This window comes from Mixophyes fleayi, chromosome 10, assembly GCF_038048845.1.
Source record: "Mixophyes fleayi isolate aMixFle1 chromosome 10, aMixFle1.hap1, whole genome shotgun sequence".
Taxonomy (NCBI): Eukaryota; Metazoa; Chordata; class Amphibia; order Anura; family Limnodynastidae; genus Mixophyes; species Mixophyes fleayi.
This window is the reverse complement of record NC_134411.1, coordinates 82,763,726-82,779,236: the sequence shown is the minus strand read 5'-3', so window position 1 is coordinate 82,779,236 and position 15,511 is coordinate 82,763,726. Positions and strand designations below refer to the sequence as shown.

At 42.1% G+C, this 15,511-nt stretch overlaps 2 protein-coding genes across 2 annotated transcripts in view; one reads left to right on the top strand and one right to left on the bottom strand.

The window, feature by feature from the left end:
- The window catches only part of VAT1L (vesicle amine transport 1 like), a 51,674-nt gene extending 44,804 nt beyond the window's left edge, over positions 1 to 6,870 (top strand). The window contains exon 9 of the mRNA XM_075188991.1: positions 2,696 to 6,870. Within this exon, the coding sequence (XP_075045092.1) occupies positions 2,696 to 2,794 (99 nt within the window). The 3' untranslated portion in view covers positions 2,795 to 6,870. The remainder of the gene's footprint in view (positions 1 to 2,695) is intronic.
- Positions 1 to 15,511, bottom strand: part of LOC142104373 (uncharacterized) — a 388,681-nt gene that overhangs the window by 298,978 nt on the left and 74,192 nt on the right. The gene's annotated exons all lie outside the window — the stretch shown is intronic.

The following is a 15,511-nucleotide window of genomic DNA, read 5'->3' as shown; positions in this document are numbered from 1 at the left end:
CTTCTCTTCCCTCCAGTGTCAGTGCATGTCCTCGTGTTCTAATACTTCTCTTCCCTCCAGTGTCAGTACACGTCCTCGTGTTTTAATACTTCTCTTCCCTCCAGTGTCAGTGCATGTCCTCGTGTTTTAATACTTCTCTTCCCTCCAGTGTCAATACATGTCCTCGTGTTTTAATACTTCTCTTCCCCCCAGTGTCAGTGCATGTCCTCGTGTTCTAATACTTCTCTTCCCTCCAGTGTCAGTACATGTCCTTGTGTTTTAATACTTCTCTTCCCTCCAGTGTCAGTGCATGTCCTCGTGTTCTAATACTTCTCTTCCCTCCAGTGTCAGTACATGTCCTTGTGTTCTAATACTTCTCTTCCCTCCAGTGTCAGTGCATGTCCTCGTGTTCTAATACTTCTCTTCCCTCCAGTGTCAGTACATGTCCTCGTGTTCTAATACTTCTCTTCCCCCCAGTGTCAGTGCATGTCCTCGTGTTCTAATACTTCTCTTCCCTCCAGTGTCAGTGCATGTCCTCGTGTTCTAATACTTCTCTTCCCCCCAGTGTCAGTGCATGTCCTCGTGTTCTAATACTTCTCTTCCCCCCAGTGTCAGTGCATGTCCTCGTGTTCTAATACTTCTCTTCCCTCCAGTGTCAGTACATGTCCTCGTGTTCTAATACTTCTCTTCCCCCCAGTGTCAGTGCATGTCCTCGTGTTCTAATACTTCTCTTCCCCCCAGTGTCAGTGCGTGTCCTCGTGTTCTAATACTTCTCTTCCCTCCAGTGTCAGTACATGTCCTTGTGTTCTAATACTTCTCTTCCCCCCAGTGTCAGTGCATGTCCTCGTGTTCTAATACTTCTCTTCCCTCCAGTGTCAGTACATGTTCTTGTGTTCTAATACTTCTCTTCCCTCCAGTGTCAGTGCATGTCCTCGTGTTCTAATACTTCTCTTCCCCCCAGTGTCAGTGCATGTCCTCGTGTTCTAATACTTCTCTTCCCTCCAGTGTCAGTACATGTCCTCGTGTTTTAATACTTCTCTTCCCTCCAGTGTCAGTACATGTCCTCGTGTTGTAATACTTCTCTTCCCTCCAGTGTCAGTGCATGTCCTCGTGTTCTAATACTTCTCTTCCCTCCAGTGTCAGTACATGTCCTCGTGATTTAATACTTCTCTTCCCTCCAGTGTCAGTGCATGTCCTCGTGTTCTAATACTTCTCTTCCCTCCAGTGTCAGTACACGTCCTCGTGTTTTAATACTTCTCTTCCCTCCAGTGTCAGTGCATGTCCTCGTGTTTTAATACTTCTCTTCCCTCCAGTGTCAATACATGTCCTCGTGTTTTAATACTTCTCTTCCCCCCAGTGTCAGTGCATGTCCTCGTGTTCTAATACTTCTCTTCCCTCCAGTGTCAGTACATGTCCTCGTGTTTTAATACTTCTCTTCCCTCCAGTGTCAGTGCATGTCCTCGTGTTCTAATACTTCTCTTCCCTCCAGTGTCAGTACATGTCCTCGTATTCTAATACTTTTCTTCCCCCCAGTGTCAGTGCATGTCCTCGTGTTCTAATACTTCTCTTCCTTTGTAGAATGTTTCCGTCCTGTACCCTATTAAAACCCTTCATATATTTCAGAAGTTTCTATCATGTCCCCCCGTTCCCTTCTCTGCTCCAAACTATACATAGTAAGATCTTTGAGTCTTTTCGGGTAAGTTTTGTGCTGTAGGCCATGCACCATTTTAGTTGCCCTTCTTTGTACAGTCTCTGATGTATTTATATCCTTCTAGAGATATGGCCTCCAGAATTGAACACAGCGTTCTAGATGAGGCCGTGCCAATACTATTCAACGCATAAGGGCAGGGCTGGTTCTGAAATATTCAGCGGCTCCCCTGCCCGGAGTTAGCGTATGTACTGTTAAGCCCCTCGGAACCATAGTGGGGATTATGTCCATGCTGAGAACAAATATTTTTTGGGTAGGGGCTGGCAGGGTGCCCCAGGAAGCGTGGTGCCCAACCAGTGGCGGATCCAGGGGGGGGCAATCGGGGCGATCGCCCCCCCCTAGCAGGGGCTTGCTGCCGACAGCTACACACTGTGCAGGTCCGTTCAGCAGTGACAGTGTGCTGCCCGGCTGCTCTGATTGTGTTTTAAACACAATCAGAGCAGCGGGACAGCACACTGTCACTGCTGAACGGACCTGCACATAGTGTGCAGCCGCCGGCAGCCTTAGAAGTCGGAAAGGGGGCGGGGCCTAAATCGCCCCCCCCCCCCTACATCGCCCGGGGTGTAGTCATTTCCTAGATCCGCCCCTGTGCCCAACTGCCACTCTTATCCAGCTTACCGTGTTCCATTGGCCCAGCCTAAGGGCACCCTTTTTCCAGTTTGCCCGGCAGAGGCTCCATTAAGTTGAGCAATTAGCATACTAAATAGTCTGACTTGCATGGTAATAACTGTACCCCCCTGCCCCACATCCACACTCCAGGCCAGTGAAAGGTACATTTGTGGATCATCATGCTGGAGAAGAAACAACAAAGTGCTAGTGGTCCTAGTTTATTCCCCCCCTAGGCCTCCAGTTAACAGATTACATTAGATTTCTCTATATATCCATGTATAGTTATATATACATACATAAACAGACAGAGCCACCACCAGGCTCTCCTGCCTTAGGCATCAGACTTGGTTACATGATGGTTACACCAGCCCAGCTCACCCTGCTTCTATTCACGTACAGATGGCCAATGACAGTACAGAAACCAGCGAGGCAGGAGAGGAAGAGGAAGACCATGAGGGCGACACTGAAAACAAGGAAAGAATGCCTTTCATCCAGTGATAACCACCCGTGACTGATACAAGCTTTGATGACTGAAGAACTCAATTCTGTGCATCAGTGAACAAACTTGCTGTAGTACAGTGTGTGTTGTATTTGTCTGCAGTGAGCTGAGCTACTGTATAACATGTTGAACAATGTTGTGTATAATGTGGCAGTAAGTGCCGGCAGCCTTTAGTAAGTGTAGCTTTATATGAGATTGGCTTGTGATAGTTTATCAAGCTACACAGGAAAATATTATTAAGATCTACTACATGGACCCTTTTCCTCTACCAATGATCTTAGAGCAATCATCAGTTTGGGAAAATTCCTATTGTTGTGTGATAGAAAATTAAACAAAGGCAATGCTGGAATAATCCAGCAGCTGAGGATTTAAAGCCGAGCTCAGTTGCCCCTATTGACCAAACTCTGCCAATGAGCAGGACTGCCACCTCTACTAAAGTGCCAACCCTTTTTCAGTATTAGTAAGTTCTGTATTTGTGCCATATAGCCACCCACATCACCATTCTACCACAGCGAGTTGACCCTTGAAAAGCCTGGGACCCAGGAAAGTGCCGAGTAGGTTTATTCTCGTTGAAAGAGCCTTATGTCATCCTCTCAAGTTAGATGACTAGATTGTCACACCTTCATCTCATCTCTTGAAATAAAAGTCCTGATGTATTAATGTTTATTCACCATTACTGACAAATGCAGTGTTCAGAGTAAAGATAATTCCAAAATGACACTACAGCCATTCGTCATACTGATTTGTAATGTTTTCTGACGATTCCTCTTTTGGAAAAAAAAACTTTATTTGATGCTAATAAGCAACAGCTTTATTATAATTACTACTTGTGGTGTCGGAACTTTTTCAAGTAGTTTTTAACTGTAAAATTATTATATCTAACAGGTTTGTTTCATTGTTTGCCATAGTTGAACTGTTTGTAGTAAGATTTGCATAACAGACATTTGTTTATTTAGCAAAATTTCCATCAATGTCAAATTTCTCTTTATGTTATATTGACACTATAGAAAACTGTTGTGCTTATTTTGTTATTAACTAATAATCCGATACGTTTACCTGTGATGGCTAGGTATATGCATAGTTGAGAAATGTACTGTTTATGTTGGGAACTATGCTGCATGGATAGTAAATACCTTGCGGATGGCAGTACATAGATGTGACCTATTGGAGAGGGGCTTATTAAAGAGGAGGTGGGGCTTGTCACAACATGTCCAGTCCCCTCCTGTGATATAGAGCTGTGAGAGGGGCGTGGCCTAGCCCAACTACAAAATGCGTTGCATGCTCCAGTATATCTGAAGCATGCAAGAGCATACAGTATTTGCTCTACATGCAAAAAAAAAAAAAGTTTAATTTGCACCCCTTGCACTGTAACATGGTTTGGCTACAAATTCTGCACCCAGACAACATTTGCACCTCACTCGATATCAGCCCCCAAGTGTTCACAATTGAGATATTGCCATGACTAAAATTACCAAAGTATGATCAAATTGACCTACTGGTACTTATCTTGTCTTTAGATCAATATTGTTTTTTTCTGATCAATATTGAGACAATGGGTGTTTTGTTAGTAAATGTGAGAAAACCCAGTATTCAAAGAACTGTGAAGTCTAAGGGGTAGATTAATCAACCCTTCTAGAGAGAAAAAGTGGAGGTGTTGGCTGTAGCAACCAATCAGATTCTAGCTATCCTTTATCCAGTACGTTCTAGAAAATGATAGCTACAATCTGATTGGTGGCTAAAAACGTCACCTCCACTTTTCATTTTTAGACGGTTTGATAAATCTTCTCCTAAGAGTAAGTTCGTAAATGTCTGCAAGCTGTTGATGTCATGTTAATCTGTTTAAATCTTACCCATTCGGTGGCCGAATTCTGTCTCCACTGAAAGAAAGCATAAAATGATTAAAGTGCACCCACACATACAGTGGAATCAGTCATTTTGGAGGCTGAATCAAATGTTAGGAAAATGTAACCTATCAATTCACTATGCACAAGAGTTATCACCAACGTACATGGTAAAACATTTCTATAATCTGGTCCACAAGAAATTGCGCAGAATAGGTGGCAATGCCTATATCAACCAATCAGATTGTAGCTGTCATTTTTCTAGCACATTTCAGAAAATGAAAGCAAAAACCTGATTGGTCCCAGCATCATTTTTTCTGCATAGTTACGTGTAGAGCGGCTTTCATAAATGTCCCCTTTGGTTCTGTGTTACCTCAGTTATGTCACAGGTTCCCAGTGAATTGTTAAGCTGCTTTCCTGTTCTTCCCACAAAATGAGAAAGAGAAAGGGGTATTGAGCCTAAACACTGTAATCTACCAAAATTCTAACACTTTATTATAGCTTAGAAAATGCCAAACATTATACCACATGACGGGAGCACTTTTTTCCAAAATGGCTGCCATTGAGAATAAACAAATGATTAAATAGGGACCTGAATAGCTGAATTTTCTTACAATATGACATTTTGTGGTCTTTACCTTTGTTGTATTATAGTTTATTTGAATGTTCTCCCTGGAATTGTCTAATTTTTCACTCAGTGTGAATAGCGTTCAGACTTGTTTGCAACTCCCGAAGAGGGAGGTCTACAAATCCAGAGCCCAGTTGTAACTTGTTTGATACAATAATTGCACCAAGGGCACTATCATAGACAGTCCTTTGAGTGAACACTGCAGTATTGCACTTGTGACAGGATTCCCTCCTCACCTGCCATAGAGCCAGTTAGCCATGTTGTAAATGACCTGTTTTGGTTTTTTTCACTGGCGAGTATGCAAATGTGTTCCTACTAATAACCATATTTATCTATACCATGCAGTATTAATCTATGTTCATGGCCCCTTACCTCTGGACCATGGTTCAAATCTGAGCCCAGAACCCCATCACCACATCCCCCACTGCTAATATCAACCACCACTCATATCAAATATACCTTGTCCAAGAATGTTCTATCCCTACTGTATGGGTTTCTGGGGGCTTTCTTAAATGTGCTGCCTTCTCTACCCTAATCACTCCTGTCCCCCCATTCTCTGCCCCTTCATTCCTTTCCTTCCTTGTCTGCTGACCTCATGCCTACTGCCTCGTCTCCTTGTCTCTTTATTCTTCCAAGTGGTAAATGTATCAAGCTGAGAGTTTTCCGGCGGGTTTGGAAAGTGGAGATGTTGCCTATAGCAACCAATCAGATTCTAGCTGTCATTTTGTAGAATGTACTAAATAAATGAGTACTAGAATCTGATTGGTTTTTCAAACCCGCTGGAAAACTCTCAGCTTGATACATTTACCCTTGAGTCTTAAAGAGTCTTAGGGGTAAATGTATCAAGCTGCAAGTTTCCGGCGGGTTTGGAAAGTGTAGATGTTGCCTATAGCAACCAATCAGATTCTAGTTATTTATTTAGTACATTCTACAAAATGATAGCTAGAATCTGATTGGTTGCTATAGGCAACATCTCCACTTTTCAAACCCGTCACATGTACTCCGCTTGATAAATTTACCCCTAAGTCTGAGGAACCGGTTGCAGTAACGTAATGACATGGAATACTGTTTATCCCTAATTATCTACTTCTCCATCGGGGACACACATTCAAGTGGTCCACACAACCGCAGATAAAGAGAAAATATATTTGTATGTGTCAGTGGCCAATTAACAGAGCCAGAATTTGTAAACAGCAAGATTTTATTATCAACCCAACTAGTAACGAGGTTCCTAAACCTACCTTGTCCCCTTTTTATATATATCTAATTACCCACTGCATGCTAAAACATAGGGAATCTTGGTAATTTCACTGGGTGACAAATATTATTACCCATAGTTCACTGGGTCATTTTAGGCTAAACAGGTAGTTGCAGATACAAACTGTTGAAAAGGTTTTTCTCTTGTTATTTTCACCTCTGCATTCACGCGTCATTCCTCAGTTTGCCTTAATTATTATACAGTCTGCAACCGAAGCCAATGTGAAATGGAGCGAAACAATGTTTAATTGTGTTTGTTGCTATAGAGCTTTTGTTACCGTGTGCCTACAAAACTGTTTACATGAAAAAGTAACATATATAAATAAATAAAAAAAGATCAGCATAGCAACATACAGCTTTTGTGTCAGTTACTATCCACACATTTCATTTGAGTAATAATGTTCTATTTTTTTTTGTGTTTATATCTTTTTGATCTTCGTGAGGATTGTTTCTGTAGTGTTTTAAACGGAAGCTAATGATGTCCATTTTTTATAAAGTACATGGAATGAAATGAAGTGATGGGACATCTAATATATAAATGTGTAGTGGCGTGTGTTAGTCTGTCTTTGTGTGTGTGTAAAAAATAAAACCAAGCTGCAGCGCCACCTGCTGGGCGGAGTTATACACTGACCTACTAAATTCTTAGTGTGTGTGGAAAAAAAAATTCAGAAAGGGCTGAAATTTGGTATACTAAGATGTTTTTAATTTGTTAATTTAATTTGTTAATTGTTAAAAGTGTTTATAAAGATTTTAAAAAAATATATATATATTTCTTGAAGGAGAAGTGACAGTTGGGAGTGGTTGGTGGTTGCCGGGGGTGACAGTGGGGAGTGGTTGGTGGTTGCCGGGGGTGACAGTGGGGAGTGGTTGGTGGTTGAGGCCTGGGCTATGGCCCAAATGCATGACAAGAACCTTTTTAACACCTTAAGTAGCTTGATTTGACTAGAATGCATGAGTATCATGCACGGGTTAGCTTGTGTTATATAAGTGTTTATATCTATTGCTAAGATATACAATGTGTCCGTATACTATCTGATTGTGTTTTACAATTGTCTGTTTGGGCTCTCGAATGTGCTCAACAGTCTAAGGGGTAAATGTATCAAGCTGCGAGTTTGCAGCATGTTTGAAAAGTGGAGATGTTGCCCATAGCAACCAATCGGTTTCTAGTTATTTATTTAGTACATTCTACAAAATGATAACTAGAATCTGATTGGTTGCTATAGGCAACATCTCTACTTTTCAAACCCACTGCAAACTCGCAGCTTGATACCCCTCTGTCTGACTAAAATTTAGTTGAATACTGTAGCCTTGATTTGCAGTCTGCGTCAAATTGCTGGTTGTTTCAATGAGAACCACATGGCTGGGATAGCCATTGTTATTACCATAGATTTGTAAGGCTCTACAGTGCTCTGCAGCGCCGTACAGTAGGAAAAACAGGACATACATAAAACAGGGACATACAAGGTTGATAAAATAAATGCAGACATGAAAACAAAGGGTATGGAGGATCCTGCTCATTACAGAGCTTACATTCTAAGTGGAAGAGGGCACAGCTGAAACAAGAGGAGCTAGTGTGGCTTAGAGTGGAGATTGGGCCAGTTATGAGGGTGTATCAGAGTGAATAGTATCATCAGGGATAAGTAAGCTCTAAAACAAAAAAAGGGTTTTCAGAGAATGGGATTGGTTGGGAATTTCAAAAGTGTGCACTGACCCCTGTCGTCTGTAGCTGGTATTACAGCTGATCTTCACACTGCACTATCTCCACTACAGCACTCTGACAAATCAATAGACGCAGTTAAAAGCCAACCAGTGGGTGATGGAATAAGCTATGTACACAGTTGTGCTTTGTATGCCAGGGCTCTTTTATTGCCCAAGTACAATTCTGGTATCCTCAAAAATATTTGTTTTGTGAAATTACATTAAATTAAGTATTCCAATAAATTTAGACATGAGCATTACACGATGTCCTATCAGCTGGGTTTAGTTTTATCATTTTAACAGGAAGAAAGTTCAGAGAAAGACAATTAATGCTTATGTGTCCTAGTTGGCCAATAAAAATATAAATAATTTGGATTCTGCAAGGCAAGCACAGTAGGTGGAGGGAAAATGTAATAATGCTCAGGGTTTGCTTACATAAACATATTTGTTTTGGTGATATAGTTCTTTTTTAATTGACCGTTCCACATTGTTTGTTTAGAACATCGAGTAATGATTTGGAAAATGTCACCTCTCCAACCAAGAGTAACCCATGTTATTTCTGTGAACACTGCCCAGTGTTAGGATCAGAGTGAGAGAGTGGAACTTTTGTGCTATTACTGATTGGCCATTGCTGCAGGTAGATCTCAGCTATATTCCCCAAAGGAGGAGTCCAAGTAGGAGTCTGCTGATAAGAGAAAATTCAGTACAGAATCACTGGCCGAGATGTGATCTGTAGAGGAGCCAAGAGATCGGTCAGGCAGAGCACTAGCAGGAACTAGAGATGCCCACCCGAACTTAAGGGATCCGAGTAGGCTCGCGAGCAGGCTCGGTACTTTTGCGCATCCTTGTATCTGAATCGAGGCAAAACGTAATTGTTGCGCTGGATCTTGCGGGTTTTGGATTCCATAAGTACCTCCCTCCTCAGGAGATCCAGCGCCATTGCTCACACAGAAACGGGTAGCAGTGTTTTTGTCACTCTCCAGTGCCATTGCTCATACAGAAGAAACAGGAGGGGTAGCAGTGTTCTTGTCACTTGCCAAAAATTGACTGGAAATGAATGTTATTAAGGTTAATAATAATGTAGGAACAAAAAAAGAGCCAAATTATGTGATTTTAGAAAGAAACAGGGATTTTAGAAAAAAAAATAGGGATCCAAAACCAAAACACACAAGGGCGGTTTTACCAAAACCAAAACACAAAGTTAATCCAGATCCAAAGCCAAAACCAAAACACGAGGGTCAGTGAACATCTCTAGCAGGAACCTTGAGAGAAAGCCAGGGGTCTCGGTGGTAATCGTTTCTAAAATTACCACAATTCCGACACAGACAATTCCCTGCAAAAAAACTGCGAAATAATGAATACCTGAATGAAAATTAAACATACTTACCTTCAATCCGACTATGGAGATCTCCGATTGGATCATCATACTGACAGCAAGCCATTCCTATTGAAGAAGTATTTGGCAGTGCAGGCTGATGTCATCGCAACGTCTGTCAACCCAGATTTAAAGCGGCAATCAGGGGCGGGCTGGCCCGGGGGGCAGGGGGGCAATGGCCGCATCCCCTGTCATATGATGCGGCCGCCTGTGTGCCCCCCGGCCATCCCTCTCCCAGCCCCCGCCTGATGGCAATGTCGGGTTAAGTGTTTAAACACTTAACCTTAGTTGTCCCCACATTGCCGCTTTAAATTTTGGATTGACAGACGTTGCGATGACGTCAGCCTGCACTGCCGAATACTTCTTCAATAGGAATGACTTGCTGTCAGTATGATGAGCCAATCGGAGATCTCCATAGTCGGGTTGAAGTTATGAGATCGTCAGACACAAGTTGGTTCGGGCACCAATAATAATACACAGACAATTTAATACTCGGGATGGATCAGAACATTGTTCTGTTTATTAGGCATAGTATACATGCAGGGGTGTAACTAGACATTTTTTTTAAAATTTTGTAAGATCGCCCATGTACTGCACAAATGTAAAGGGAAATCCTATACAGGTGGGGCTAAGACAGGTGATATTCTACCCCAGTCCACTGCTTCTCTGGTGTTTGCGTACAGCAACTGGCCATAATATATATAGGGAAAGTGTGTGACATCACAAGAAGTCATCTGTATATGCCCACACATGTCCTGAGAAAGTGCCAGGATAAAGTATATGAAGCCTTGTGTACCTTTTAAATAAAAGAGAATAATAATAATATATATTGTAGAAATCAATGTCTTTATGCACCTGTGAAAAGAGTGAATACCTCCGCATAGCATGGCTAGTAAGTAACAAGTGTCTCATAGGTAATTAAAGCGCCAGTGTGTTAAACATGGTGGGCCTGAGTCATTAAGGAGAGCACAGCATAAAAAAGGAGTAACTTTGCACCTGGGCAAAACCATGTTGCACTGGAAGGGGAGGTAAATTTACAATGTGGGGACAGATTGATATTTGGGATAGGGCATGTCCTAGATCAACTTTAAATTTTAGTGTAAATATAAAGCTATCAAGCATTTGTGTGCTAGATGAAAAGCAGCTAATATTTAACTGAAGTGCAAAATAATAAACTAATTTGCACCCCTCGCATTGTAACATGGTTTGTCCAGGAGTAAACTTACTCCTTTTTTTTTTTTTTTGTTTGTCTTCCGCTCCTTAAGGACTCGGGCCCTTTGTGTATCACCGACTCCTACGCTGTCACATAGTAATGAAATTAGTTTTCAGATATTCATATACTCAACAAATGCTGCAGAGAACGTATTGCGTTTGCTTCATCATTCCGTCTGTCCCTATGTACTCAATAAACATGTCCCTTCCACTTGTATGACCTCACCCAGTTTAAAATATTTTTGCATAATTATATAACAATCAAACCGAAGACTCTTGGAAGGTTGAAACAGGAAAGACACCAAGTGATGTAACGCTTCTCAGTGTACATTTAATACTCATTGCTTACTTTTGAATGCTGAATACATTAAAATATTTAAAGAATACAGTTCACACTAATTAATGAATCTTGATTACTAGGGAAATAAGCGTTATGAGTAATCCATTTCCAAAAGCCATACCTAGGTTTGAGAATCAACTCGCACAAGAAAGCTCATGCGGAAATTATATCCATTTTGACACAGTATTTTGTAAGTTGTAATTCTCACAGAACTAGCATTCTTTATAATGGATCATTCTTTATAGTTTCCGTAAGTCTCTAGATTGTTGTACAGATGAAATAGCAGGAATTATGCTTCTGTTGCTAAGCAACATTCTGACACAGTCCCCCGTCCCCATATCCTGTGTGTCAAGCCGTCTATTAGCGCTATTCTGTTCTATGAATGTCGACTCATCTACGGCTCCTAAGCTGTTAACCTTAGCAGTTATCTGTTAGCAAGAAAGAATACTGTGAAGAACAGAATATTTTCTTGAAATATTTTAGTATTATGCCTGTTCGGCCATTTCCCCTACATCTAAATCTGGCGTTCTCTGAAGGCGATCTGTCGTATTAGTTCAAACAGCCAAGCTAGCAGAAACATGGTCAACTGCAAAACCGTAGGATCAATTCTCTTATTTTAAGTTATCTCCTTGCTGGAGCACAGGTGTATTCATTACTGACTGACACATTGTAACAGATCCACAGGTGGTACTAATTATATCACTTGTGACCTGGAAAACCTGCACTGTTAGGGGGTCAATGAGGACTGAGTTTGGGAAACCCTGCAGTAAAGGTTAACCTGCCACTTTGTCGGGCCAGTCTGGGGAGCTTTACGCATGCGTGACACGGGTAGCCGGGTAACAGATGGGCAGTGGTGCAGACAGCCAAGACTTGGGGTAAATGTATCAAGCTGCGAAAAGTGGAGATGTAGCCTATAGCAACCAATCAGATTCCAAATAACATTTTATAGAATGTACTAAATAAATGATAACTAGAATCTGATTGGTTGCTATAGGCAACAGCTCCACTTTTCAAGCCCGCCGGAAACCTGCAGCTTCATACATTTACCCTTTGGGCTTTCAGTTCCAATGTGCCCTACACCCGTAGGGCACATCGCCCTATTATAAAATCCCCCTTTATCCTGGTTCTAGCTCCCTTTCCTTTGTCTTTATCAGTGTCTCTCTTGCTACATTTCAGCTAAATAAATAAATAACTATACAGTACACAATGCATATATAGTCACAGTACTGTGAATTCAATCATGTCAAGGGATAGGTTAGATCCCATTGTTATGAGTCACGGTACAACGATAGCAATGACTGCTACATAGTCATTCCCGGTTAAACCCTTTTAGGAAATAAAGATTAATAACAAAGGGAGGGGGAGATGTTTTATATTTAACAATGGGGTAAAACTACAATACAAGGCACTGCAGGTGAGGGTATTTGGATAATTCTAGAATATTAGTGACAGAGGTTTTTCTATGCAGATAAATGAGCTGAGATTTCATGCTCCGTGGGGTCTCATTGTGCAGTGTTTAGGGGACACTTTGAATTGAATCTGCCATATAGAGTTAGGGGCAACCCCCCTTCACCCAAGTTTACTTCCCTTCGTTCAAGTTCATCCTAGTATTTGTTAGAGACTGCAGTGATTGTTGGCCACATGTCCTGGTGTGTCCCCTCTCAGGGGCAAACACAGGATTTGTAGAAAGGGGTTTCCACACCACACCACCAGCATGCATGTGGGCATGGCTATAATATTAGACAGTGCTTGGCAGCTCTCCAACTCTTCCTATCCCTATAATATACACGGGCAATGCTGCCTGCACTACTGTTAGGTGCACACAGCTCTCCCTTTTCAAGCAGAGCCGTGTGAAGCTGAGGCAGGGTCCAGCCACCTCAATTATACAGTGCCCCAGGCTCGGAGGGGGGTTTCCGGGCACTAGGAACCCCCCCCCCCCCGCGGTTTGCCTATGCCTCTGAGACTCACAGAATGCTCCACGTACTCCTCATATATTGAAATTCTGGATATATAAATCCTGGGTAACTGCGTGCCAACAAAGACTACATTAAAAGCTCTCACTGGGACGGGTGGAATATTCAGAGTTTTACTTATCTCGAGTTAGGATGTATAAATCTGCATTTCTGAGAAGAATATTCAGCTAGTTATTTTAAGCAAATTTGTCAATTGACAGATACCTGTTTGCTTCCATCTGCCATTTGTTACTTTCGTACCAAATAAGGGAAGATCTGTTGAGTAATAATTGCACCAAAATGTGTTTTTCATTTTTACCTTTTGTTAAAGTGTATTTAGGGTGCAATCAAAGGTAGATGGGGGTTGCCGAAGTTGACCACTGGTGGAAAAAACGTCTTATCGCCGTCCTTTCAGGGCCTGGTTTAGAAGGAGGAACTGTACCAGAGATTGGAGGTGAGGAAGAGATACCACACCACACACCTTAACATGATCCTCAGGACCCCAACATCCCAGGGTGTTACATTTATTGGGGGGTATTCAATTAGGCTTCCGTTCACTGGTAGCGCAGGTTGCCGTGAAAAGTACACAGTATTGACGGTAATACGGTACTGTAATATCGTGGCTTTTCCTTAACAACCCTTTGGGGTGCGCACGAAAATCCATGTTATTGCGGAACCGTGGATTGCCTTCGCGGCACGTTCCGGCACAATACCGCGGACTGGAAACCTAATTGATACCCCATAAGGAAAGAAAAAAAATTTTGTTTTAATATTTTTTCACTAATGACTATATTATTAACAGGTGACAATAATTGAATATTTTTTTTTCTGTGCTTTATGATGGGACTTTATATTGCACATAAAGTGCATCCAGAAAGTATTCACAGCGCTTCAATTTTTCCACATTTTGTTATGTTACAGCCTTATTCCAAAATGGAATAAATTATTTTTTTTCCCTCAAAATTCTACACATAATACCCCATAATGACAACGTGAAAAAAAATATTTTTTTGAGCTTTTTGCCAATTTATTCAAAATAAGAAACTAAGAAATCATATGTGCATAAGTATTCACAGCCTTTGCTCAATACTTTGTTGATGCACCTGTGGCAGCAATGACAGCCTCAAGTCTTTTTAAATATGATGCCACAAGCTTGGCACACCTATCTTTGGGCAGTTTCACCCGTTCCACTTTGCAGCACCTCTCACGCTCCATCAGGTTGGATGGGAAGCGTCAGTGCCCAGCCATTTTCAGATCTCTCCAGAGATGTTCAATTGGATTCAAGTCTGGGCTCTGGCTGGGCCACTCAAGGACATTCACAGAGTTGTCCTGAAGCTACTCCTTTGATATCTTGGCTGTGGGCTTAGGGTCGTTGTCCTGCTGAAAGTTGAACCGTCGCCCCAGTCTGAGGTCAAGAGCGCTCTGGAGCAGGTTTTCATCCAGGAGATCTCTGTACATTGCTGCATTCATCTTTCCCTCTATCCTGACTAGTCTCCCAGGTCCTACTGCTGAAACACATCCCCACAGCACGATGCTGCCACCGCCATACTTCACTGTAGGGATGGTATTGGCCTGGTGATGAGCGGTGCCTAGTTTGCTCCAAACATGATGCCTGGTATTCACACCAAAGAGTTCAATCTTTGTCTCATCAGACCAGAGATTTTTTTTCTCATGGTCTGAGAGTCCTTCAGGTGCATTTTGGCAAACTTCAGGCGACCTGCCATGTGCTTTTTAATAAGGAGTGGCTTCCGTCTGGCCACTCTACCATACAGGCCTGTTTGGTGGATTGCTGCATAGATGGTTGTCCTTCTGGAAGGTTCTCCTCTCTCCACAGAGGAATGCTGTAGCTCTGACAGAGTGACCTGACTAGGTCCCTTCTCCCCCGATCGCTCAGTTTAGACGGCCGGCCAGCTCTAAGAAGAGTTCTGGTGGTTCCGAACTTCTTCCATTTATGGATGATGGAGGCCACTGTGCTAATTGGGACCTTCAAAGATGCAGATATTTTTCTGTACCCTTCCTTAGATTTGTGCCGCGAGACAATCCTGTCTCGGAGGTCTACAGACAATTTCTTTGACTTCATGCTTGGTTTGTGCTCTGACATGCACTGTCAAGTGTGGGACCTTTTATAGACAGGTGGGTGCCTTTGCAAATCATGTCCAATCAACTGAATTTACCACAGGTATCCCAATATTGTTGGAGGGAATGTGGGGAAGCCGGATCCCTCTTTCACGTTGTCTGGACTTGCCCCAAAATTAAACCCTTATGGGATTATGTGTTTGATCTAATACGACAGGTAACTTTATTAGTCGTTAGACCACAACCAACTTTGACTCTACTCCAACTATATTAGTCTGGCTTTCCAGCCCATCACCGGTATGTGGTGGGTCATATTCTGATTGATTGCCTCTAGAGC